The 27,737-nt window shown below is 35.0% G+C and overlaps 1 protein-coding gene across 1 annotated transcript in view; it reads right to left on the bottom strand.

Moving 5' to 3' along the window:
- Window positions 1–733: 733 nt before the first annotated feature.
- Window positions 734–27,737, bottom strand: part of LOC145266511 (mitotic checkpoint protein BUB3-like) — a 45,714-nt gene continuing 18,710 nt past the window's right edge. The window contains exons 2-7 of the mRNA XM_080122248.1: window positions 24,018–24,220; window positions 17,414–17,483; window positions 16,356–16,507; window positions 12,681–12,864; window positions 2,385–2,604; window positions 734–1,032 (exon numbers count right to left, since the gene is read on the bottom strand). Of these exons, the coding sequence (XP_079978374.1) occupies window positions 873–1,032; window positions 2,385–2,604; window positions 12,681–12,864; window positions 16,356–16,507; window positions 17,414–17,483; window positions 24,018–24,215 (984 nt within the window). The 5' untranslated portion in view covers window positions 24,216–24,220 and the 3' untranslated portion in view covers window positions 734–872. The remainder of the gene's footprint in view (window positions 1,033–2,384; window positions 2,605–12,680; window positions 12,865–16,355; window positions 16,508–17,413; window positions 17,484–24,017; window positions 24,221–27,737) is intronic.

The following is a 27,737-nucleotide window of genomic DNA, read 5'->3' on the forward strand; positions in this document are numbered from 1 at the left end:
CACCAACACATGTCTATCACACATATACATATCACGCACACACGCATACAAAAGATACACATTATGAAATATACACGCAACAGACAATGTCACCCACCCATTAATAACAATTTTCGTTGTGTCACAGGTGCAGACATTATACAGATTTTTCTTTATTTTTTATATAGGGCAATTCTGAACAAGAAGTGAAATTTGTACGTTGAATAGTTAAAAAACTGAATGAGAAATTCTGTAATTTACAAAAATAACAAAGAATAATGTTTGTACATTCGGTAGTTAAAAACAAGATAAAAAAAAATTTCAAGTTGCTTTCAATAATTTTTTCCCATAATTTCATATTTAACTATAAAATGGCGTTCCAAAAGTAATGCCTCATATTTTTTTAATTTTGCCCGAATGGATTATGAGATTGCAAATTTATGCATTCATGATTTGAAAGTTTCATCTCTCTGTTGCAGATATTGATAGTGTGAAACTCTAAGAACGCAACACTACTGTCATGGATGTGCGTCAGAAGAAGAGATGCATCACTGAATTCCTGGCAAAAGTGCATTAAGAATGGTGGTGACTATGTAGAAAAATTAATCCTGGCGCACAGAAGGTCGCTTGTTTTAATGGTAACACTCCCGTCTTTGTAGCTCTTCAACATTTTGAGTTAAAAATAGGAGGCTTTACTTTTGGAACAACCCTTGTATTCTCTCAGATATTTTATTTATTCAAAAACAAAATACCATTTGTGAGGACAAACAGATTCTAAGAGAAGTTATTTTATTTTGTTGTTGTTCGATGACAAACGAGAAAATGTCTGATGCTTGATTCTGCCAGCAAATTAAATTTCCGTCAAAAATGTTTCATGTTTTGCTTAAATCATTCTATGACTTCGGTTTCGTTTCTTGGTCCGTAACATTCCGGATAAAAACAGCATCTTCTGGAACTTCTTTCATTTCATCAAATTCGTACATGTATGAAGATGCAATCGCCAAAGTACTGCCGTCATGGCTGAAGGCCAATGAAGTGATACTGGTCGGATACCTGCAAGGCAAACACAAAGGTAGAAAAGTAGAATGCAGATTTACAATGAAAAAGAAAACTTTTCAAACAAAATTCAAACCGATTTCAATTTCATCTTTCTTGAATCAGCCTTGTTCGAGTCCATCACGACTGGAAAGAATCGCTCAAAAAAAATGGCACATCAAAACTGATGTGAAAGAATTTTGTGTGGAAAAATAATTATTTTGTATCAGCATCACTAATGATCAATCCACATCTGATGCGGAAAAGGATATGCTAATCTATGAAGAAAATAAAATTATCATTACATCGTAATCGTTCTTCGGGTTCAGATATTAGATCCATTGCTCTTACTGCTTCTCCTAAAGTCGGTTATCTATTGCTCTAAGCACTTTCTCACAATTGAGGCTATTCTCTAATATTGCTACATATTAGGGACCCTACATCAATAACGATCAAGTCAGCTAGTATGAATTTTGACAAGGTGTTGTGTCTTTTGGTTAGGATCACAGCATAGTATCTGTGATATGTTGTGGCAGGCAATGCCTGAGGTCTGAGCGATGATTATTATTGATTTGTTAATTGTTATATAGAAAAAGATGTGCAGAGAGAATGTTTTGAAAGAAAGGAATGTTTAGCTTTAAAAATTTATGTTAAAAATCTAACGGAGAAATTTTAACTTAGATTTAGGAATGTTTATGAATAAAATATTACAGAGATATTTATGTAATAAAATAGATTTAGGAATTCAATTTTATAAACAATAAAAAATAGAATCGAATTGGCAACAAAGAAAGAGTAGGTTTTCATATATAGACTAGAGATGCAAGTAGGAAGGTCAAGATGATGGAAGCATCATCGAAAGGAAGTTCATTACATCATGCCATTCTCTAGAAATACAAAAGGTATTATAATTTTATTTATTCACAACAACAGACTAAAATACATTCTTCCCAGTTGCTAGCATAAATGGGGTGCAGCACTTACACTTGGTCCAACTAATCTAATAACCTGACACAAGTTTTAAAAATAATAGATTTTAAGTATATTATAAATATTGTTATACCGGCCTTCCTTGAACAGAAAAATTAACACCGATTAGCACTATAAAAAGCGCTAGTAATTCCAAGACTGGTGAGAGAGATGCGACTGCACTTCAACTGCTAGCCGAGTGCCCAGCAGATATACACGCTTTCATATCTTTATATATTATTGTTAATACACTTGTTCCTTAACCGAACCTCGACTTGATTATTCTTATTTTCACTGTTGTTCCACGACACAACAAATATTATAAAAAAATATTTTAAATACTATATTATAAATACATTTGTTAAAAAAATTATTTTACAAACACACGTGTGAAAACTCACTTGTGAAATTGGCAAAGCCTCTTTTTATTGAATCCATCCCAAATGTTGACAAATCCGTCGGAACCACCTGTGGCGAATGTGTTGTGGGAATTGTGAAAAGCAATCGAATTAACAGGGAAAATTTTCTCAACCCCATTTTCTTTAATCCGGTGACATTTAAAGGCGTATTTCCGTTTCTGAATTTCTGGACTTGGATCAAGATATTCAACAGCAACCCGACCTTCAAAAAAAAAAAGTGAATAAGACTTTACATTTTAACAATATCAAATATTTTCTTTGGAAAATCAGATTTTACAAGATGTAAATGCAATGAATTTAATTTTTTCTTTTTTCTTTATACTTCCTAACAACTTGAGGTCGTCTGTAGTATGATACATTTTCACACAGTTTGTATGCTGCATAAAAATAGTGCCTGTCATATGTTTTACAGTAGCATTATGTCAGAGTTTCTAAGAATCGCTCATGTTAGGTTAAAATTGATAGATTTTATACTTAGTTTTCGCATTAGTAATAAGAATGATTACAACAAAATGATTTATCAAAATAAAATATTTAGACAAATAAATTGTCTGCCATCCTCATGCTTCTAAGTCATATCAAATTAATCAAAACACATTAAATCCAAAACTATATTAGAAATTCAATATAAAATGTATAATATATAAAAGAATACATATACAGTAAAAACAATATTATATAATATTCTTTTATATACACATATTTATCATTTTTTTATATACACATATTTATCATTTTTTTATATACACATATTTATCATTTTTTTATATACACATATTTATCATTTTTTTATATACACATATTTATAATTTTTTATATACACATATTTATCATTTTTTTATATACACATATTTATAATTTTTTATATACACATATTTATAATTTTTTATATACACATATTTATCATTTTTTTATATACACATATTTATAATTCTTTTATATATACATATTTATCATTTTTTTATATACACATATTTATAATTTTTTATATACACATATTTATCATTTTTTTATATACACATATTTATAATTTTTTATATACACATATTTATCATTTTTTTATATACACATATTTATCATTTTTTTATATACACATATTTATCATTTTTTTATATACACATATTTATCATTTTTTTATATACACATATTTATAATTTTTTATATATACATATTTATCATTTTTTTATATACACATATTTATAATTTTTTTATATACACATATTTATAATTTTTTTATATACACATATTTATAATTTTTTTATATACACATATTTATCATTTTTTTATATACACATATTTATAATTTTTTTATATACACATATTTATAATTTTTTTATATATACATATTTATCATTTTTTTATATACACATATTTATAATTCTTTTATATACACATATTTATCATTTTTTTATATACACATATTTATAATTTTTTATATACACATATTTATCATTTTTTTATATACACATATTTATCATTTTTTATATACACATATTTATCATTTTTTTATATACACATATTTATCATTTTTTTATATACACATATTTATAATTTTTTATATACACATATTTATCATTTTTTTATATACACATATTTATAATTCTTTTATATATACATATTTATCATTTTTTTATATACACATATTTATAATGTTAATATATTATTAAATAAACTATAATAAATGTAAAGATATAAAATAATGAAGTAAACACATAAAAATAGAAATAACTGAAAAGGAAGGGGTAATATATATATAATAGTATAATGAATTCATTCAAACCCTATAAACCAAACCAAAAGAAATGCTGTTATGTCTTTTATGCACCAGGAACAACCCATTTCTCGACCGGATCATGACTTGCAATGAAAAGTAGATTCTTTACAACTGGCAACGCTCAGCTCAGTAGTTAGACACTAACATAACTCCACAACACTTTCCGAAGCCAGAGTTGCAGCAAAAGAAGGTTGTGCTGACTGTTTGGTGGTCTGCGACTGGTCTTATCCATTACAATTTTTTGAATGCAGGCAAAACCATCACGGCAGAGAAGTACTGTCAACAAATGGATCAAATGCATTAGAAACTTTGACAACACCCAGCACTAATCAACAGAAAAGGCCCAATTCTTCTCCACAACAATGCATAATCGCACGCTGCATGAGTTAAAGAAATTATGTTACAAAACTGTCTCATCCGACATACTCTCTAGATCTCTCACCTACCAACTACCACTTTTTCAAGCATCTCGACAACTTTCTGCACGAGAAATGCTTCAAAAACCTAAGTGATATCAAAAACGCCTTCAGCGACTTCATCATCACCAGCAGTACGCAAGAGTTTTACGTTACTCGCATAAAAACACTTGTTTGGCGTTGGCAGAAGTGTATTCATTCTTATGGTGATTATTTCAATCAATAAATTTTTGTTTGAGCCGAGATATATTTACCTGAATTTAAAAGTTAAAAATCACAAGAACCTGATGTGTGTGCGTGTATATATACATAACCATATAGATATTTATTGTATTAATAAAAGGTGAATCTGCAAAACTTATTCAACCGTTGTGTATGTTTTTATTTGCTTCAGTTTGTGTCTATCCATGACATCTTTGCATCGTATGGACTTCTAAAAATGCACATTTCAAACAAATTCTTCACAAATTGTAATGTCATCTCATGCTAAAGACGACATCATAATTAAAGTAACTCTTGCTTTTATTGTGCTTTAGTCCTCATATTCCATGAACAATGTTTCTGACAAAGAGGAAAGAATTGCTGTTTTCTGGGTCAGAATCTATTGCATCTAACATTTATCCTTGGCAAGTTTTGACCTTGAATTAGTTGATTTTTTAAGCTTCTTACATCAAGTGGCTTCATAGCTTGTCTGGAGCAATTTCCATAGAAAAAAAATAAAAAATAATTATAAAGATCAAATCAGCCTTAAACATTAAACATTAGACAAAACCACATTACCCCTGAAAAACTGACACAGAAACAGAACTTCATATAAGTTTCATTTAAACAGTTAACACATTGAATCATCTTGACATGATTCATAGCATCTTAGAGAACAAGCTATTTTTTCTGTTAATTGAAAATTAATTTTAAAACTCACATTTGGACAATATAAAATCTAGCAACACCCGTCGACCATAAAACACCTGAAACCAAAACTTATGAAGAATTCTTGGTAAAATTATTTATTACAAGAAATGGAAGTACATAACAAACGACCAAGATGTAAGTGCGACACAAAAATAACACACACGCTACCATATTATATAGGACGTCCTAGCTACCTATTTTAAAAACTAAATAAGATTCTACTTTTTATACAATTATGTGTAACTACCCTAAACAAATATTAAAAAAAACTTGGTGGAAAGAAAGAATCAAATGATAGTGAACAACCAAGTTCTCTCTGATTCTCTCTCCTCTAATCTTGAGCTTGTGGTACAATGGGGAAAGGAGTGATTGGTTACTTTTAATGCATCTAAAACCAAGCTTCTATCTTTACATCATCAACATTCTGATCCACATCTGGCATCAGTTGAAATGAATGGCTCTCGTCTTGGGGAGGCCTCAAGTTTTGACAAGCTTCTGGGCTTGACCTTTACTCCTGATCTTAAATGGAATACGTACATCAAATCTGTTGCCAAGGCTGCTGGAAAAATGGTGGGATCCTTCTATTGATCCAGTAGATATCTCACTGCTGATGCAATTCTCTATTTATATAAGAGCCAGGTACATCCAAGGATGGAATACTGTTGCCACATCTGGGCAGGGGCTGCTAGAAAGGACTTATCCTGCCTTGATAGAGTTCAAAATAGCCTCGTAGGAGATATCCTTTTCTCTTCCCTGCAACCTCTGTCTCACAGAAGAGATGTTGCGAGTTTGTCTCTGCTTTATCGTTATTTTTATGGAAAGTGTTCGACTGAGCTTCAGTCTATGGTCCCCCTTCGCCAAACTTTCACAAGAAACACTCGTCTAGCTGAAAACACTATCAATAATTCCCTCCACTTTTTATCTGTGCCTAAACCTAAACGTAGATTCCATGATCAAAGCTTCTTTCTTAGAACTGAACGCCTGTTGAATTGTCTTCCGTTTTCCTGCTTTCCAGCTGACTACAATATGGTTGTCTTCAAGTCTAACGTAAACAAGTTCTTGATGAGCCATTTACCGAATTTCCATTACTAACGATTACTATATTGTCCAATTTCTACTGTACACTCTTTAACCCTTATCCTCGAGTGGCCTCTTGGCCTTGATAAGTGATGCCTATAAAAAAAAAAAACCAACAACAAATTGTTAATCATACAAAAAGACCGATTCCTCTAAGGGACGTAACTCTACTTTTACTAAGAGATTACTTTTTTTTTTTTTCTACAATAATTCCGGGCGCTAATTGTAAGAAAAAAGATACAATTATTTTTTGTTTCAAACAAAAGCTTATTTTTTTAACTACTCTATTTAATGTAAAAAAAAATACAAAAGTAAATGTGATAGATAATTTTTTGTTTTCGTTTTTTTTATATTTTACTTATATTTGAATGTTTTGTTGAAGAAAAATTACAGTACTGGCAATTATGAAAGACGTGACTATTTTTTGTTTCAAACAAAAAAACCTTATTTTTTCAGCTAGTTTATTCAACGCAAAAAAATCTTAAATTTTATTAAGATGCGACTATTTTTTATTTAGAATTAAATTTCATGATCGCCATTTACATCAACTGAAATGTTGTGAAAATAACACTCAAGACGAGAACAATAGTCTGGAGAATCCAAATAATACGAAAAAAATGGTAAATATAACAAAATTGCATTAATTTTCAATTTGCAATATTTTCTTTATTTTTCTGGGTTTCAGAAAATTTGGATGTAAACAAACTTTTACGTTTTTTCTCTATAAATATGATTCTTTCTCTTATGTCATCAGTGATGAAAGCATTCAGAGTTTTCTTGTGATTTAAGATTTTCACAAATAGGAGCCATAATCAAAGATTTGGAATTGAAAATGAATAGCAAAAGACTTGAAGATTAAAGTGATTCCACGTAAAGTCAACTAAATTGAACACAAAAAGTGAAAAAGAAAATAAAGTAGCAAAACTATTAGAAATATATTAGTTGACAATTTTTTAATCAAAATTTAAATTAAAATATGAATTAAAATAGTATAAAGTAAAAGGTACAGGTTTTTAAAAAAAATTGTTTAATCAGCAGTTTTTAGTATTTTGTATCTTTTTCAAAATATTTTATAGTTTTCAACATAATTCAGCATTTTACAATTTTTTTAGTCCATTATGCATTGATTTTATAAAAGTGTTCTTACTAAACAAATGTTTTTCCAATTGAAATTTATGTACCAGAGTGGAATGATAAAATTGTCGCCCAAGTAAAGATGACATGATTCCATTTCCCTTTGATGAAAATCGGTTTTCTTTTATTTTGTTTCAGCCCATCTACTAGTTGGCCAGTTGTGTACAAATCCCAAGAGCGATACGAGCCTTCTACAATGTCTGAAAGTGACACAATGTTCAACGAACGAGATTGAAGCTGCACAACTCATGCTCTCTACCGATCCAAATTATGACAACAGGACCATTGCCAGTACCCTCAAAATGCAAATTTGAACGGTTCACTGCTTGAGGGCACAACTCAATGAAGTTTCCAACCACGGTTATGGTCTTTGGTGTGGTTTCAAGTGAGGGCCACCTCACATCTTCAAACTTAGCTGAAAGTCAACACCAACGTGTACCTGGATGTGCCAAAGAATGTGGTGATACGCTGGTGCAATCAGGTGGCCACTAGCAGATCCTGGGTGTGACAGCAGGACTCTGTGCCAACCCACAAGTCCAAAGACACCCAGGCTTGACTTTAGAAGGAGTTCTACAACTTTGTATCCTTTTCTCACTAGCCTCTTTCCTCGTCTGACCTGAACCCGCTGGACTACTTCGTTTGATCATACGTCGAGAATATCACCAACATGACCTCCCACTACATACAGTGCCTAGAATTCCCAAACGGTCACCACACTGGAACTAGCTAGGCTCAACGTTGCTTAACTTCTGCGAACTAATGAGAACTGGCGTGTCAACACAATTATTTATTTTTTTTTTAATTTTTTTTTTTTTACACAGTGATCACCACTTATCAAGGCCCGGAAGCTACTCAGGGATAAGGGTTATTGCAAGTACATTACGTTAGTGTGGAGATTTGATGAAGTGTTTACTTAAGGAGGCGGTTCATTAGGAATTTGTTAACGTTGGGCTTGAACACATTCAAGTTGTAGTCTGGTGGGAAGCAGGCAGACGGAACAGAGTTCCATAGGCGTGCAGTTCTAAAAAAGAAGCTTTGTTCATGGAATCCACGTTTTGATTTAGGCACAAATAAAGAGTGGGGGAAATTTTTCACAGTGGATTCAGCTAGATGGGTGTTTTTCGTGAAAGATTGGCGAGGGGGGACCAGAGATTGGAGTTCAGACGAGCACCTGCCATGGAAATAACGATAAAACAAGGATAGGCTCACAATGTCTCTTCTGTGAGAGAGAGGTTGCAGGGTAGAGAAAAGGGCATCCCCCACTAAACCACTAAGTCTATTTTGTACTCTGTCAAGGCAGGATAGGCTGTTTTTAGCAGCTCCTGCCCAGATATGGCAGCAGTACTCCATCCTTGGACGTACTTGGCTTTTATATAGATAGAGAATTGCATCAGTAGTGTGATATCTTCTGGAGCGGTAGAAGGATCCCACCATCTTTCCAGTGACCTTGGCAACAGACTTGACGTACGTGTTCCATTTCAGATCAGGAGTAAAGGTCAAACCCAGAAGCTTGTCAAAACACGGGGCCTCACCCAGACGAGAACCATCCATCCCAATTGATGCCTGATGGGGATCAGAGCGTTGATGATATAAGGATAGGAGTTTGGTTTTGGATGCATTAAAGGTAACCAGCCATGTCTTCCCCCACTGAACCACGCGCTCGAGATCAGAGGAGAGAGAATCAGAGAGAACTTTGTTATCTACAGCCTTTGATGTGTTGCCGTAGATGGTCGTGTCATCAGCATAGATGTCAACAAATGATTTAAGTATGTGTTTAGGGAGGTCATTGATGTAGATCAGGAAGAGAGTTGGGCCGAGGATTGACCCCTGAGGGACTCCAGCATTTATATTGCAGGCCTCCGATTTTTGTCCATCTACCACTACTCTTACGAGCCTATCGGAGAGAAATGATTTAATGATTGAGAAAACATTTCCAGTTATACCGTAGCTGGAAATCTTGTGAAGTAGACCCTTATGCCATACCTTATCGAAGGCCTTTGATATGTCAAGAGCAATTGTCCTAGAAAGGAAGCCTCTGTCAAGAGATTCACTAATCCTGTGCGATATAACCGTCAGCACATCTGCGGTAGATCTTGCAGGGCGGAAACCATATTGTGTTTCACTAAGAAGGTTGTTCCTGCTGAGGTGGTTGACTATTTCTCTATTTAATATGGATTCCAGCAACTTACTCATAACACACAGGAGACTTATTGGTCTGTACTGAGAGGGAGATGACTTTTCACCTGAATTCTTTAATACAGGGCAAACTCATGAGGTCTTCCAGGGAGTCGGAAAGCACTTCTCCTTAAGGCAGCGCTTAAATAGTTTCGTAAGTATGGGAGCGAGTTCTGGTTGAAGCTTTTTTAACACTATAATTGGGATGCCATCAGGGCCAGTTGCTTTACTGGAATTAAGGTTCTTGATTAGCTTGACGACCTCATGCACGGATATTTGTAACTTACCTAGCTTGTTCTGTGTTACAGGAGGAAATATGGGGAGTTGATGGCCTTCGTTGCATAGGGTAGAATTAGCTGCAAAGTTCTTGGCAAATAGTTTGGCCTTGTCTGAAGCTGACGAGATGACCTCTGGTCCATTGATAATGGTTGGGATAGAACGCACACTTCTGTTCAGGATCCTATTTGTTATTTGCCAAAACTGGTGGGAACCAAGCCGCTGATCAGCTACCTTGGATTTAACAGACTGGGCATATAGCTCTCTTGCATTTTTTATTACTCTTTTACAGTGGTTGCTGGCAGTCCTGAAAGCAGCTTTAGTCTCAGTGCATCTATTACGTTGGTAGCTATGGAAAAAGTGATTTCTGTGCGCGATAGCAGCAGCACATTCTGGGGAGAACCATGGCTGGCTGTTAGGTTTTTGTTGGAATTTTTTAGATGGTATGAATTGGTCTATGCCTACAATTAACCATTCGATCAGATCTGATACTATAGAGAACACTTCCTTTTTAAACATGGAGTGCAGAGGTAAATCAGATATGAATGTACGGAAGCTATCCCAGTCAGCCATAGAGTATCAGTATACAGTACGGTGGAGGGGTACGTCTGGGGACTTATTACATTTCGTTTTTATCTTAACTGATACAACGGAGTGGTTGGAAGATCCTAGAGGAGAATGAACGGAACATGAACATAGCTCAGGGGAAGTTGAGAGAAAAAGGTCTAGGAGGCTTGCATATTGACCAGTAGTATCGGGCACACGGGTGAGTTCGCGAACAATCTGAGTGAGGTCATAAGCAATGGACAAAATCATGAAAAAACCTCCCCTCATCGTCTGTCTTATTTGAATGGGTCAGCCATTCCACGTTATGGACGTTGAAGTCACCACAGATGTGGATGTTAGCCGAGGGATGTCCAGACAGTATGTGGTCTATTTTCTCAGATATGCTCTTAAAGATAGTAACTCCGCTGTTGTGGGGCCGATAGAGGGCAAATATAAATGCAGTGGTGTTAGCAAGTGCAACCCTGAAGCACATATAGGGTAAATTAGGATCTTCTCTAGAGATATCCCTGCCACACGGGAAGCCATCCTTAATGTAGGCACATATCCCATGCCCATGGCGATCTTGGGGGTCAGATTTAGCTGTTAAGTTAGAGTATCCGTTAATTATGAACTCATCTAGGGAAGTGGTCGGTCCTATTCCAGTTTCACTTAGAAATAATATGTTCGGTTTCGTCTCCTGTAATTGGGTTTCAACCTCTGGAAGGTTGGAACGTAGACCCCTGATGTTGGAGAAGGAGACCTGGTAGTAGGGGTCTACGTTGGAAGATGGGGTTCTAGGTTTATTTGAGTTTTTATTCTGGAGATATTTCATGTTGAGGTCTTGGGATTTGTGGAATAGGTCGGCATACTTGGTTAGAGCAGTACAGAGAGGGAAAGTAAGAGAGAAAAAGACAGGAAAAATTTTTTTTTTTTGTAGCACACGAAAAGGTAAAGCCGTAACAATTATGCCATATACAAGTAATCTGCAGTGCAGCACATATGTTGCAATATCAGAAATATCACGCTCTAGAACAGACACAAGAGGAAAATGAAAGTTAATGGCTGAAAACTTAGAGGAAGACCTCCAGTCTGTAGCGGAATGACGATGTAAATTGATGGTGATATTCAATGCTGCTAAGACAGAACTTCTTTCCTTTAACAATTACAAGAAACTTTCCCATGACTAATAATACAATACCTGAAGCTCTTCATTAAAAATCTTCAGCTTAACATTCACAAGCAACATGAATTGGAACAAATATTTTGAAGACATTGCCAAAGTTGCTGCAAAGAATGTGGGCTCCCTTTACCATGCTAAAAAATTACTCAAACCGGAGAGTATCCCGTACTTTACAAAGGCAGCATTTGTCAATGCATCGAGTATCGTTACTACATATGAGCTGGTGCATCTGCCACTAGTCTCTCGCTTTTAGAAAGGGTTAAAAAAAGGTCTCCAACCTAGCACTATCAACTAAAGCCCAACATTTGTCTCATCACCGAGATGTGACAATTCTGTGTCTGTTTACAAGTATTTTAATGGAATGTACTCTAACAAATTCAAAGAACTTGCAACTCCTACACGTAAAACACTCCCAACTAATTAGACAGGCAATAAAATCTCACACCTAGAAAGCCTTCTATTAGTTTTTTTTTCCTCAAACTGTTAGATTTTGGAATTCCCTTTCATGTTCCTTCTTCCCTGATTGCACCGACATGCAAAAGTTCAAATGTAAGGGAACAGACATCTTGCTGCTCAACTCCCTACATAGTATCTCTAGTCGCCTTTACATCCAAGTGGCACTGTACCTTCTTTGGGGTGGATAAACAGTCAAAAAAAAAAAATCATTAGAGAAGATGACACTTTTGATGCAGATTCCAAACACTTGTGGTTTATTCAACGGACTTTAAAAAATATGCAACAATTCAATGAATTTGCAAAGTAAATAATCAGAGCAAAAACGAATTCACCTTCGATGGAGCTGAGAACATATCCTTGTTTGTTTGGAAAGCATCGAATACATCGAGTCTGAAACTTGAGACTTGATTCTCTCCGTTGTTGAACGTAACCGATATTTCGTAAATCCCAAACAAGAACCCTTCTCCCAGCCGTCCCAACCACAAGCCGATCTCCACACACTGCTAGAGTATAAACCTAAAAAGAGAAAAAAGTCAAAGAATTAATAAACATCATGATGATTACTACCATAAAAATAAAAACGTTCTTTTGACAACAACCTGTAGCTGTTACCCATGATCTAATATGCATAATGTATTGATTTCCAGAAGAAAATTAATGACACACAATGAGTTTACAGTGTCTTTTTACTGTACTTAGGGGTTAGCCATTTAACTTCAAAACATGTCAATTTGGATAAATATCAAGTGTTAACAATTCATTCAATTATGATCACTCACAAGTGGTGCAGCGTAGAAAAAAGTAGTTTGTTATTTCTAGCACCTCCAAAACCAAGTTTCTCTTCTTCCATGACCAATGCTTGGATCTTTGCCCCAGTTAAAATGAATGGCTCTCTTTGCAGAAGCTCTTCTTTTTGATAAGCTCCTACGACTGACTTTCACTCAAAATGGAAGACATATATCCAATCTCTTGCTAAATAATAATAAATATATGGAGAAAGTGAATGCAAAGAAAATAATGTAAGACAATGCTGATGTGTTTTTAATATTGTGAATCACTGGAATAGAGAGGTGATTTGAGTGGATTCACAGATAATTCATTTTTTTTTTTTGGTTTTTGTTTTTTTTTGTTTTTTTAAATAATTTATAGAATTAAACTGTACAAAATCAGACTATTTTTTTTTTTAAATCATCTTCAACTATTTACATTCACAAAAAAGTTGTGTTTTGTTTTCTTTTTTAGAGCAAATTTATAAACTTGATCAGCACTAAATCTAATACATACTTACTGTTTCTGGATTTTTGTCATCAATAACTTTTTTTCTAGAAAATCAATATTTGATTCTGGTTCATATGCTCATTTCATGGATTTTTGTCATCAATAACTTTTTTTCTAGAAAATCAATATTTGATTCTGGTTCATATGCTCATTTCATGGATTTTTGCAACATATTAAGAATAAAACATAATTCGATTTGATTCATTTCAGAAAATACTTTGTTCAAGTCAGAATTATTTTCAAATGGCTACCAAATTAAACAAAAAGGATGAACATGTATCCAACAAAGTTACTTCCATTTGCATTGAAAAGAAAGGGTTAGGCTTACATCCTTCGGTAAATACACAAACTTTTAAATCAAATTTGAGAACTACTTACGTGATGGTAAAAAAAAAAAAAATAATGGCTACCAAAATTTACAGAAAACAATACAACAATTAAAAACACATTCGAAAGAAAAAAATTGGGTTCTTGTCCAGAATTTCACGTATATTAAAAAAAAGAGAAAAATCTGTAAGATGTGCGTACCCATGATGAAACAAAAATATATTTCAAAAATCATATAAATTTATCAAATAGTTTTACTTTTATAAATATCATTTTTAAGTCATTAATGGGAATTGGTAGGCATTACAATCAAAAATACAGTATGAATTATTGTTGAGTTGTTTCTCTTTCTTTTAAATAGATTTTTTTTTCAAAATGGCAGGCACTGCAGTTACGTCTTGGATATCAATAAAATTTAATTTTCTTATTTAAAAATAAAACTATTTGATTAATTTACATGATTATTGGAATATGATACTTTCATTTCCTTATAGGTACATGCATCATATAGATGTTTCATTTTTGTTTTTTAATAAAAGAAAATTCTGGGCAAGAATCAAAACTTGAATTTCTTAAAAAAAGAAAGAAAAAAAAAAACTACTGGAAAATTGGTCTGCTCGTCACACTGCCTTTGCTATCGCCTCTTGACGAATCTGTGGTGGAGCGATTCTGGACATCCTGTAGACAGATGGCAGTTAGTCGATTTCAGGTTGTCTGTAATTGTCCTGCATGCTTTGTGGAGCTCAATGTTAATCTTTGCAACATGAGAAGAACAAGCTCATGTTGTTGCACAGTATTCTGTGATTGAGTAGCACAGTGCTAAACCTGGCAGGCGTAACATCGGTACCATAGTTCCCCAAGAGCTGGTAGTCAGTTGGGAGCAGACTGTTGTGTGTCGATAGCATCCTGTGGAGCTTCTCGATGTGGGTTCTGTATGACAGTGTCGTGTCCAGTGTCACGCTGAGATCAGTTGTGTATGAGGTGTTTTCCAAGACTTGACCTCCTCAAGTGATATTGAGCTTCCTTTGGGCTAGGTGGTTCTTAAGATGAACTAATACATCTTAGTTTTACCGTCGGGTTTGGGTGGAGATGCTACTTGTCATAGTATGAAGGCAGCTGCATGAACACTTACATTAATCAATCTTTGATGGCTTGCAAGTCATTTGATTGGGTTGCAAGACACATATCGTCCACATACATAAACCTGCAGACATTACAGAATGTTGGCATGTCATTTGTATATAAGTTTTGAGGGTTGGGAAACAAAACAATCTTTTTTAAATCTTTTTCAGCATAACTTAATAAAAGAAATTTGATTTTTAATTAGTGTATGATACTTCTGCAGAGAAAGATCTGTTTTTTGCTGTGAATGTTCCATTGACATATTTTAGTAGTTTACATAAACCGCTGGAATATGATGAAAGGTTCAGGCAATGCAGCAATGACAGTTAATAAATTGGAAGAAAATAATTTGAATTGTGCAAAAATTTAAATGATGAAAAAATAAATTTTAGTAAAAACTAGTGAGTTTGCAGATTATGCTACAGTTCGGAAAAAAGTTCTTTCATTTTGAAATGGAAATTAATCAGAAATACATCTCCCATGACATTGCAAGTGTTCAAAATTCATAGTGTGTCACCAACCATAACTGATTTGGAAAATTTTCTAAAAAACATTTACAAACAGTACTTCCTTAGAAAATCACCAGCAGATAATCAAATATCTTAAGAAAATAGCTTACCCCTTAACCTTGGAAATAAAACATTTCTTTAAAAATAGCTTACAGCCAATCTTGAAAAAGAAAAAGAATTACCCCCAACCTTAACAGAAATAAAGAATCTTACTCACTAAACTTAACAGAAAAAAAAATAGATAAAAAAAAATGCATTTTATCATAAAATAATCTTTTTCGTACCCTCTCCCCACCCAAAACATACCCTCCTTAAAATAGTAACATTTCTCACAAAAAACAAAAAATGTTTCATTTGTTGCTATACATTTCTTTTACAAAAAAAAAAAATATTTATTCATGCAATTTATTGTAGACCGATTTAAAAATTATTTTCTTATTGTATTAATGTTTTTCTTCATTGAAATTCAATATTTGGTACAATCATGTTTTTTACACAAGCCATCTGAATACGATGGCACAACATCCACGGAAAAATCAGGTTATTCTCTGAACATGTACCTAGTGTATCAGAATGTTGTGTAAAGATGCACTAAGAATATTGAAGGAAAATAAAAAAACAGTTTAGAAAAACTGCAAGTAAAAGTACACCCAGGCAACGCTAAGTGGGTACAACGACAAATTAATAAGCATGATTTTTGAGTGAAGAATAAAAAACTTTGACTGATTCTAAGTTTGAATCAAATAAGGATTTGCTGGTAGAGTGACTTACTTTGTCTGGTTGGGCAAGACCTCCAGGACTGCATGGTGAACGAGGATCCCATAATTTAACACTTTGGTCCCAACTTCCGGTAATAACAACATTCACACTTGGACAATATTCTACACAACGAATTGCAGCATCGTGTTTACCAACAATTGTCTCTAAAAAGAAAAAGTGGTTAAAATTCATCTCAATTCGTTACTTTATAATTTTTAAAAAGGTAACGCATATACAAATCTGAAAAATATAAAAAATGAAGTTTCATAAATATTAACTATCAGGAAACATTTTTTTTTTTTTTTTACTTGGGAGTCAGCATTTATCAAGACTTGAAGGCCATCCAAAGATAAGGGCTAATGATTGCAAGGTAGTTTGTTTATAGTGTAAATTGGTTGATTATTTCTGGGGACGGCTCAACAAGAACTTGTTTACATCGGATTTGAAGACTACCATGTTGTATTCAACCGGGAAGCAGGCCAGCGGAACAGTGTTCCAAAGGTGGGCAGTTCTGGAAAAGAAGCTTTGTTCATGAAATCTGCATTTAGATTTAGGCACAGAAAGAGAGTGAGAGAAATCATAGTGGTTGTAGTTAGTCGAGTATTTTTTTTTAAAGTTTGGAAAGGGGGTACCATAGATTGGAGTTCAGTCAAGTACTTGCCATGAAAATAACGATAGAGCAGAGACAGGTTTGCGACATCTCTTCTGTGGGAAAGAGGTTGCAGGGAAGAGAAAAGAGGATCACCTATTAGGTTTAGAAGCCGGTTTTAAACTCTATCAAGGCAGTATAAGGTGTGCCAAGCAGCTCCTGCCCAGATGTGGCAACAGTACTCCATTGAACCTGGAGGACTGTATCAGCACTGAGATACTTACTGGACTGATACAGTGATCCAACCATTTTTCCAGCAATCTTGGCAACAGATTTGATGTATGTGTTCCATTTCAGATCAAGAGTAAAGATCAGTCGGAGAATTTTTGATTCTGCGGATTGGATCATGGGGTTTGTGGCAAGACAAAAGAAAGTTTGTATTGCTTTTGTTTCAACAGTACCAAATAAAATCGATACGTACCTGTACTCGTATTAAAATCATACATTTTCAAGGTGTCATCAATTCCACCACTATAACCATGAACCGAATCCTACATTAAATAGAAAAAAAAACAATTTTTTTACTTTTGACAACAATTTAAACAAAAACAAGTTTTTTATTAGTAATATCATCATCATCATCATCATCATCATCATCATCATTATATTCGTTACAACATCCATTTTACATGCTGCCTTTTAAGATTCACATTACATATCCATCACATTATTCCCATTTCTCTCCATGCAACACATGTCCTCAGCCCTCAATGGCCAGGTTTCACTTCCATACATTATCACACTGCATACACATGCCTAATAGATACTTCCATCGGTTTACAGTGATAACGCTCTACTGGTTTGTAATAACAAGTTCTGTGAACGTACGCAATTCACTGCTATTTCTTACAATCACAAGAGCATCTTTTTTTCTTTTAACATAGGCGTCACACTTATCAAGGCCGATAGGCCACTCAAGGATAAGGGTTAAAGAGTGTACATTAGTCAAAAGGACAATATAACAATCAATAGTAATGAAAGTTTGGTAAATTTATTAACTTATGTGGAACGGCTCATCAGAAACTCGTTCACGTTGGACTTGAAGACAACCATATTATAGACGGCTGGAAAGCAAGAAAACGGAAGACAATTCCACAGGTGTGCAGTTCTAAGAAAGAAGCTTTGATCATGGAATCTATGTTTAGGTTTAGGCACAGATAAAAAATGGGGGGGAATTATTGATAGTGTTTTCAACTAGACGAGTGTTTCTTGTGAAAGTTTGGCGAGGGGGGACCAGAGATTGAAGCTCAGTCGAACACTTTCCATAAAAATAACGATAAAGCAGACAAACTTGCAACATCTCTTCTGTGAGATAGAGGTTGCAGCAAAGAAAAAAGGACATCTCCCACCAGGCTACGAAGTCTATTTTGAACTCTATCAAGGCAGGACAAGTCTTTTCTAGCAACTTCTACCCATATGTGGCAACAGTATTCCATCCTTGGACGTATCTGTCTCTTATATAGATAGAGAATTGCATCAGCAGTGAGATATCTACTGGATCGAGAGAAGGATCCCACCATTTTTCCAGCGGCCTTCGCAACAGATTTGATGTATGTATTCCATTTAAGATCAGGAGTAAAGGTCAAGCCCAGAAGCTTGTCAAAACTTGAGGCCTCCCCAAGACGAGAGCCATTCATTTTAATTGATGCCAGATGGGGATCAGAACATTGATGATGTAAAGATAGAAGCTTGGTTTTAGATGCATTAAAAGTAACCAGCCACTCCTTTCCCCATTGTACAATGTGATCAAGATCAGAGGAGAGAACTTGGTCGTTTACTGTCTTAGATGTGCTACCATAGATGGTAGTGTCGTCAGCAAAAATGTCTACGAATGATGTAAGGATGTGATTTGGAAGATCGTTAATGTAGATCAGGAAAAGAGTTGGGCCCAGGATGGACCCCTGAGGGACTCCAGCATTTATACTGTGAGCTTCAGATTTTTGTCCATCAACTACTACTTTTATGAATCTATCAGAGAGAAATGATTTAATAATTGAGAAGACATTTTCAGCTATACCATAGCTGGAGATCTTGTAAAGTAAACCTTTATGCCATACCCTATCAAAGGCCTTAGATATGTCAAGAGCAATTGCCCTAGAAAGGTTGCCTCTGTCGAGAGATTTGCTAATCCTATGAGATATAACTATAAGCACATTTGCTGTAGATCTAGCAAAACGGAAACCATATTGTGTGTCACTAAGAAGGTTATTTTTGTTGAGATGGTTGATTACTTCTCTATTTAACACAGATTCCAGCAACTTATGACGCACAGGAGACTTATTGGCCTGTACTGAGAGGGGGGATGAACGATCACCTGAATTCTTAAATACAGGGCATACTGATGAGATTTTCCAGGGTGATGGGAAGCAATTCTCCTTAAGACAACGTTTAAACAGTTTTGCAAGTATGGGCGTTAGTTCTGGTTGAAGTCTTTTGGGTACTATAATTGGAATACCGTCAGGGCCAGTTGCTTTACTAGAATCAAGGTTTTTGATTCGCTTGGCAACATCACCTACAGATATTTGTATATCACATAGCGTGTTTTCTGATACAGGAGGAAATATTGGGGGTTGGCGGCCTTGGTCGCAAAGGGCAGAATTAGCTGCAAAGTTCTTGGCAAAGAGTTTAGCTTTATCTGATGCTGACGAGATTAACTCAGGTCCATTGATGATAGTTGGGATAGAGCATCCGCTTCTGTTCAGGATTCTGTTTGCTATTTGCCAAAACTGGTGGGAACCAAGCCGCTGCTCAGCTACTTTGGACTTGATGGACTGAGCATATAACTCTCTTGCATTCTTTATTACTTTCTTACAATGATTGCTGGTAGTCCTGAAAGCGGCTTTAGTTTCCATACATCTATTACGTTGGAAGCAGTGGAAAAAGTGATTTCTGTGCGCAATAGCAGCAGCACATTCTGGAGAAAACCATGGCTGGCTGTTAGGTTTTTGCTGGAACTTTTTCAAGGGTATGAAATGGTCTATACCGACAATTAACCATTCCGGCAGGTCTGATACTATAGACGACACATCCTTTTAAACATTGAACGCAGAGGAAGATCCGATATAAATGTACGGAAACTATCCCAGTCAGCCATAGTGTATCGATATACTGTACGATGGAGAGGTACATCTTATTACATTTCATTTTTATCTTAATTGATACAACTGAGTGGTCGAAAGATCCAAGTGGAGACAGAACGGAAACTGAACATAATTCAGGGCAAGTTGTGAGAAGAAGGTCTAGGAGACTCGCATATTGGCCGTCATTGTCGGGCACACGGGTGGGTTCATGAACAATCTGAGTGAGGTCATAAGCAATGGAGAAATCATGACAGAACCTCCCCTCATCATCGGTCTTGTTTGAGTGGGTCAAACACTCCACATTATGAACATTGAAGTCTCCACATACGTGAATGTTAGCTGAAGGATATGCTGATAGAACTTGGTCAATTTTCTCAGATATGCTTTTAAAGATAGTAACTCTGCTGTTATGGGGGCGATAGAGAGTAAATATAAATGCGGTAGTGTGAGCTAGTGCCACCCAGAAGCACATATAGGGTAAGTTAGGATCTTCTCTGGAGATGTCCCTACCACATGGAAAGCCATCTTTATATAGGCACATATTCCATGCCCATGGCGATCTTGGGGGTCAGATTTGGAAGTTAAGTTAGAGTATCCTTTAATTACGAATTCATTTAGGGAAATAGTCTGTCCAATTCCGGTTTCGCTTAAAAATAAAAGGTCTGGTTTAGTCTCCTGTAATTGGGTTTCAACCTCTGGAAGGTTAGAACGTAGACCCCTGATGTTGGAGAAGGAGACATGGTAGTGGGGGTCTACGTTGGAAGTTTCAGATCCGGGTTTAATCGTGTATTTTTTATTGAAACTTGTCATGATGGAATTTTGGAGTTTGTGGACTAGGTCGTCAAACTTGCTTAGAGCAGGACAGAGAGGGGAAACTAAGAGAGAAAAGTAACAAAGAATGTTTGTTTCTGTAGAACATAAGATAAAACCGTAACAATTACCCACTAATATGGCATCGAGAGGCCCCACCAGAAGCTACTGCATGGTACAGAATCCATTCACCAAATGACAATACAGCAGCCCCAGTACTTTGCACCTGCTGATAGGACAGCCTCCTTAGTGGTTAATCCAAGGTTCGGGTCCCTGACTATCAGGCGGATAACGTCAGCCCAGATAAAACGTTTACCTCCAGCACCCTTATTAGTGACATGGCTACAAGGATAGACATAGACAGAAAATTTCCGACATCTCTGTCGACTGTTCACGCAAAATACTGCCAACCTAGAATACAGCTTTTTCTTCTCTCCTTGTCAGAAAAATCACTCATTATAAAAATAAGGACTGAGTGACAAATGAAGAGAAGCGAGAGTAACGGGAGCTGTCGACAACGCTTCCACAAAGCATTCTCTACTCTTCTTTAAAAAAAAAAAAAAATCTATTGAGTATCGTACTTAATAAAGTCTCACTGGCGTGTATTTTAAAGGGAAAGTATGGTGATAGATTCACTTCTCACGAATTAACAATGAATACAATTTCCTAACCTGTTCATGAAATCAACTTGGTAGATATAATAAACATTTATGACGAGAAAACGGCATCATTAAATAAAACAATCAGGAAATAAAAATATAAATTAAGTACTGAAATAGAATGTAGTTATTAACATTTGAAATTAAACATAAAAATTAAAATACACGTATCTCGAACACGCTTCATCTCCAGAATGCAAACTGATTTGAAATCTGTCCCACTTATTGCTACCACCAAAGGGTAACAAAACTTCCAGACAACCTCAATAGCTTCAACATCCAAATAAACTTTCTCCACATCTGAATTCTCATCCATCTTCATTACTTGAGAAATTTTTTCTGGGTTTGTCACTTTCTCCTGCTAGAACAAAACTGACACGTAACTTATTTTTAATTTCATCTTCGGGTTGACACCAGTTGACTTTTGACATAAAAACTCCTAACTAACCCAACAAGCAGCAAAATTCCATCTCTTCACTATTGCGGCCCCTAGATGCCAGAAAACCTACTTTAATAGTTTCTTCCCTCAGACTGCCAGACTTTGTTACTCCTTCCGTTTCCTGCTTCTCTGACTGCACTAACCTGCAAAAAGTTTAAATGTAATGTGAACCAACATCTTGCTGTTTAACTTCTACCAGTCTCCTGTTAGACACAATCTCAAATAGTAACCCGTTACGTTCGAATTGACAATATGCTTTGTTTGAGGTAAAACAGAGTTAAAAAAAAATTTTTTAAGTCAAAGATAAGAAAACCCGAGTTGCTTGATTTTTCATCATACGATTGAATTTTAATATAAAGAAAGGTTTATTTTAAAAAAGAAGGGGGATATATTTAATATTTATTTTTTTTATGTAGCATGTGTATTTTTTTGCAAAATTTGTTAATAAAGAGATCATGTCTCTATTGGTCTAAATGATGTGCAGCATCAGAATAGATGCTAAACTTTGTTCCAATCCATTATCCATTAGGACACCAGTAAAATGGACACATACCTTGTTCTCTCTTTTTAGTTTTGTGAATGCTGCAAATTAATTTCTTTCTCCAAAAGAAAATACCAAGACACGACTCATAGTTTTTTTTACATATACGAGCCTTTTATTCTGTCTCGATCGCCTTTTCTGGGTTTGTACACTTATTGTAGTCCACATTTTTCTATTCTTGCGCCCAATAGCTTTCCCAGGCGTTTTAGAGGCCGTCTAATTCCGTGATTGTAGACTCCAACTCTCAGACTCAAACTGGTTTCTTCTCTAATTAACAGTCCAATACTTCCCTAACTACGTCATTATCTGCAACATAGCACAAAGAATCAGACACCTGATCTTTGTCACATATTTACATCATTATTTATAAAACTAAATTCCTAAGTTGTTTATCATTGCGACTTAAAACGTGATTGTTTTATCTTTCAAAATTCATCTTGGCTATTGAACATTCTCTCTGCATATTTTGTATTCAAAAACATTTGCACTTTGATAACAATAATAATCTCAGCGATGCCAGGCAGTGCTAATAATATAACAAATCGAATAATAGTAAAGAATGGATCCATTTTAAAATGAGAAGTCACCCCCCACCCTTTTTTTCTTAAAATAAATTTTTAACGATAAAATTGTGATTGATTAACCATCTTACGTAAACTTGCTCTGGACTGTTGCACATGGGTCAATGCGGTTCGACATGGAATACAAGCGAGGGAAGAAGATGCAACAACAACCTTCATTCAACACACATTATTTAACAGAAAAGGTAGACAACAAATTCTATTGCAGCAGCATGTTTGGCAATCAACGGCATACTTTCAATCCCGACATCACGAGAGGCACGAAAATCCAAATTTATCAGCCACTTGTTCAGACAATCCTTCTCTACAGCTGCAAGAGCTGGCCAATGTGAGCTGCAGATCTTAAAACGTTGGTAATGTTTGATCTATACTGCTTCTGCCGAATTCTGTAAGTCTGCTAGCACCATTTTGTCTCCAATATACAAAGCTGGACGAGATGCAAGATCATCCCTTTTATCCAAGCATTTTTAAACAGGAGACTTTGTTGGTTTGGCTGTGCTGCATGCTGCAACACAGGAGAGTTCGTCTACAAAACAACAGCTCTAGAACCACTCCAAGATTGGTGAAGATGTTTGGAAGGCCAGTTGAAGACAATGTTACACACCATTAAAACTGACATTGAACTTACATTCGGTCCACAGGTCTACAGTGTTCGGGGATGGTCCTGGTACTAACTGCCCATAACTATCTTGGCCGCTGTAGTGTGTGATCTGTGTTCATTTGGGACACTGTGTGAAAAACTGGCTCAACCCACTCTCAGTGAATGCCATCAAAAGTTAAATCATGTTTGGCAAATAAATCCGTTATGCAAGAGAAGATGGCAAAAAAGTTTTTGTAGTTCAGAAAACAAAAAGAAAAATTAAATATTAGAAGAGAAAACAGAAAAAAAAAAAAAAACAGGAAAAAAATACTTACATGGAAACAACAATCGAGCACCGGACTTGAATGGTTGTACATCATCCGCATAGTATTGCTGACAACATCGTAGAGTCTGACGGTTGTGTCCCATGATGACACGAGAAGGAACTGATTAGAATTTGGGCCAAACTTGACAGCCGAAATGCCATCCGTTGGTGGATTTTTTAACTTGTATTCATTTACTTGGTCAGCCATTAGATCTAAAACGAGAAATGTTGAAAGATCTTCACAAATTAAATATGAAAAAAATATTTTGTGCAGGTTTTTTAGTTTTGGGGGTAAATATTCACTTTACTATTCATTGTTGTTGCTGTATGGCATTCACTCAACATAGGTTGATCAGCTTTCTCCAAAGAAGCAAATGTCAAGGGAATATCACAGGTAGTTGCTTTTATATCTCCATCAGGTGACAATGTTAGGTTTTTGTAGTTCTTGCATGGAGGTGTCAACGTCCTTCTATAAACAACATCTGGTATTCCCAAATGGTCACCCATCCAGTACTGACATGGCTATATATATATATATATATATATATATATATATATATATATAGATGTGTGTGTGTATGTACATACATATAGATGGCATAATGCCGGAGTTGGAGCTTAGTTGCAGGACCTTGGAAACTCTTTTTTGAACTCTATCGTAGAGGGAGAAACTAGTGGTAGATAAAACAACTGTTATTAAAAGAAATTAAAAGGAAAAGAATTTTTTTTTTTTTTTACAAAGGAGTCACCACTTATCAAGATCCGGAGGCCACTCGAGGATAAGGGTTAATGAGTGTACAGAGGTCAAAGGGAAAATGTCATAGTAATCGTTAATAGTGGAAACTTGGTAAATTGGATTACTTAAGGGAACGGCTTATCAAGAACTTGTTTACATTAGACTTTCAGATAACCATATTGTAGCACGGCCATCTATTATTACAATAGTCGTGATTGTAAACTGGAAAGCAGGAAAACGGAACAGAGTTCCACAAGCGTGCAGTTCTAAGAAAGAAGCTTTGGTACTTCATGGGGGACGTGGACCCTGCATAAACGGTTTTATTTTTTAATGACTGCTCTGTGAAAGTGCATACGCAAATGGAGGGTCCCCGTGAAGTACCAAAGCTTTGTTTATGGAATCTACACATTAAACAACTTTTATTTCCACTTAATTTCTATGGATGGCAGCCATCTTGAATATTTTTCATTCAATGTTTACACATTTTAATCGTGCATTTCTAGAGTTTCAATGGGTAAAATAAATTAAATTTTTACACGAAATGACTTTTCATGTAATGATGTTTAAGAAACATTTTTAATGCCTACACAAGACGTATTTTCTTGTATCACCCACGTACGCTATTTAGTGACATTACCATGTTTTTGTTTCCTGAGTTAAAAATAAAGATGTAACTCAGCGTTCTGGGAAAAGACGAGCGAATGCCGAGTTACGTCTGTGATGAGTACTTATATCAAAAAGATTTGGATATTTTTTTACAACCTGCCCCAGCGTAGTATAAACACCCCAACCACCCTATATTAAGAACAGCTTGCAAGGTTGGGGTATTTATTCCGAAAGCCGTTCTTAACATGGGAAGGTTGGGGTGTTTATAAATGCAAGGGAACATAGTAAAAATTTACCAATATTTGTCCATATTCTTTTGTTTTTTAATTAGATTGAATTCTAAATAAGATTCTCGCAATGATTATTTTAAAATGTAAATTTTAAACAAATTAGAAGGTAAAACAAAATTGTTTTGGGGTTTGTATTACTGTACACATAGATTCGAAAAAGAAATAAATGTTATCAAAGGCAAGGTAAGTTACTTTTCTAACTAGATATGTTTTTAGTGTTTTTATTGATCAACGTCAAGTTTCTTTCCAACTACTCCAAAACCTTTAAAATGATAACTTTTAAAGGTTTTCGCTGGTGCTGAAAACGAATATCACATTTAAATTTGGGACAGATAAGTAGTTTTCATATGAAGAAATTACTTTTCCAAAAAGTGGGGGAATCACTTTCCTATATAAATTTAATGTAAAATGAGCACCCACTTTCTAACCATCTAGTAATTTATTCAGATCATAAAACAAATTTAACTGTGATATTTGTTTTCAGCATCCCCGAAAAACCGTTGTTTTTTACTAAGAGATTCGTTAATTTTTTTCATAATTTAGGACGCTAATTATACTGTCAGTAAGCTTACACAAGCGGTTTGCAAAAATATACTTCAGGGTTTTTTTGGGTTTTTTCGAGGTTGGCATTCAATTATAGAACTTGTATAGTTTTTAACAGGTGCTTCTGTAGTTTAATTAACCGTTTTTTGGTAAGTAACGTACCAACATTAACCTAGCAGAAGAATTGTTTAATATTTCACAAAAATTCTGTTTACATTAGGCGGCGGTGGAGGGGCGGGTGGTGTTGTGTTGTCCACGGCCGCCACAACACCGACCGCCCCTCCACTGCCTCCTAATGTAAACAGAATGTTTGTGAAATATTAAACTGCAGAAGCACCTGTTAACAACTATACAAGTTTTATAATGAAAAAAATGAACGAATCTCGTAGTGAAAAAAAAAAAAAAAAAAAAAAAGGCTAACCTATACGGACAGGGTCCCTATGTCCCACCTCATTCTGAGTTCGGGGGAAAAGCCATCTGACCTAAGCGCGGCCCAACACCCCCCCCCCATTCACGCGCCCAATGTAAATAGTAAAATCTTCAAATCGGTAAATGTCAGTGCGTTACTTACAGAAAAACGGTTAACTAAACTGCAGAAGCACCTATTAAGCCACATAAGTTCTATAATTGAATCCCCCTCTCGCAAAAAAAGAACGAAAACCATAAAAATGTTTGGTGCTTATGTTTTTGTAAACCGCATTAAAAACTACACGAGACAAAAAAAAAAGGTCCCCCAATTTGTAGTACTTTTCTTTAATTGTAAGTCATTAAAAAATGTCAGTCCGTAATTTTTTCCACACAAAAAGTGCTATAATGTACTTTTTGAAAATTTAAAAATTCTATGTTCCAGGAAAAAAAACAATTTAATTACCCCCCTCCTCCCCAACTTGGAGTGCTTTCCTTTTCTTGTTTTATTTCTTTTTCAGCTAATTTTAAATTTTCCACGGAAGATTGGTACGCCATGTGAGAAGGCAGTTTGCTAGGTGAAGCAAGCCGTCGTTTATGCTGCCACGCGCGCGCGTAAACGGAAGTTGTAACATGGCGGAAAGTAGTTTGTGGGTTCAGGGGTTAATACGTGGCTACCGAGAAAGAAGGCCGATGCATATGATAGCGTAACGTCACTTCCTAATTAGGTTGTATGTATAGACAGCTTCTGGTATTCAACCACGTGGTCATGCTAACAAACATAAAAAAAATATGGCTACCAATATGTGTTACCGATTGTCCATGTATGTTCTAAAGAGAAAGAACAATTCTCCATTCGGATAATAATTATTATAATTGCACATTTGGGATAATTTTAATCAAAATATCATAAGTGAATTCGTGTTTGAACTTGTATTTTTATCGGAGAAAGTCAAATATTTTATTTTTTTTTTTTTTATTGCAAAACAAACAATTTTTATGTAATATTTTTTCAGTCCGTTCTTTTTTTTTTTTTTTAAATAATAAAATTTTTCACTGAGTATTTTCAAATATTTTAAAGTAAGCATTTTTCACGGCATTTTTTTTTTTTTTTTTAACAATTAGTGAATTATCAATATTTTAGCACCGG

Source organism: Euprymna scolopes, chromosome 4 (assembly GCF_053919585.1).
Source record: "Euprymna scolopes isolate OS-2025 chromosome 4, ASM5391958v1, whole genome shotgun sequence".
Lineage (NCBI taxonomy): Eukaryota > Metazoa > Mollusca > Cephalopoda > Sepiida > Sepiolidae > Euprymna > Euprymna scolopes.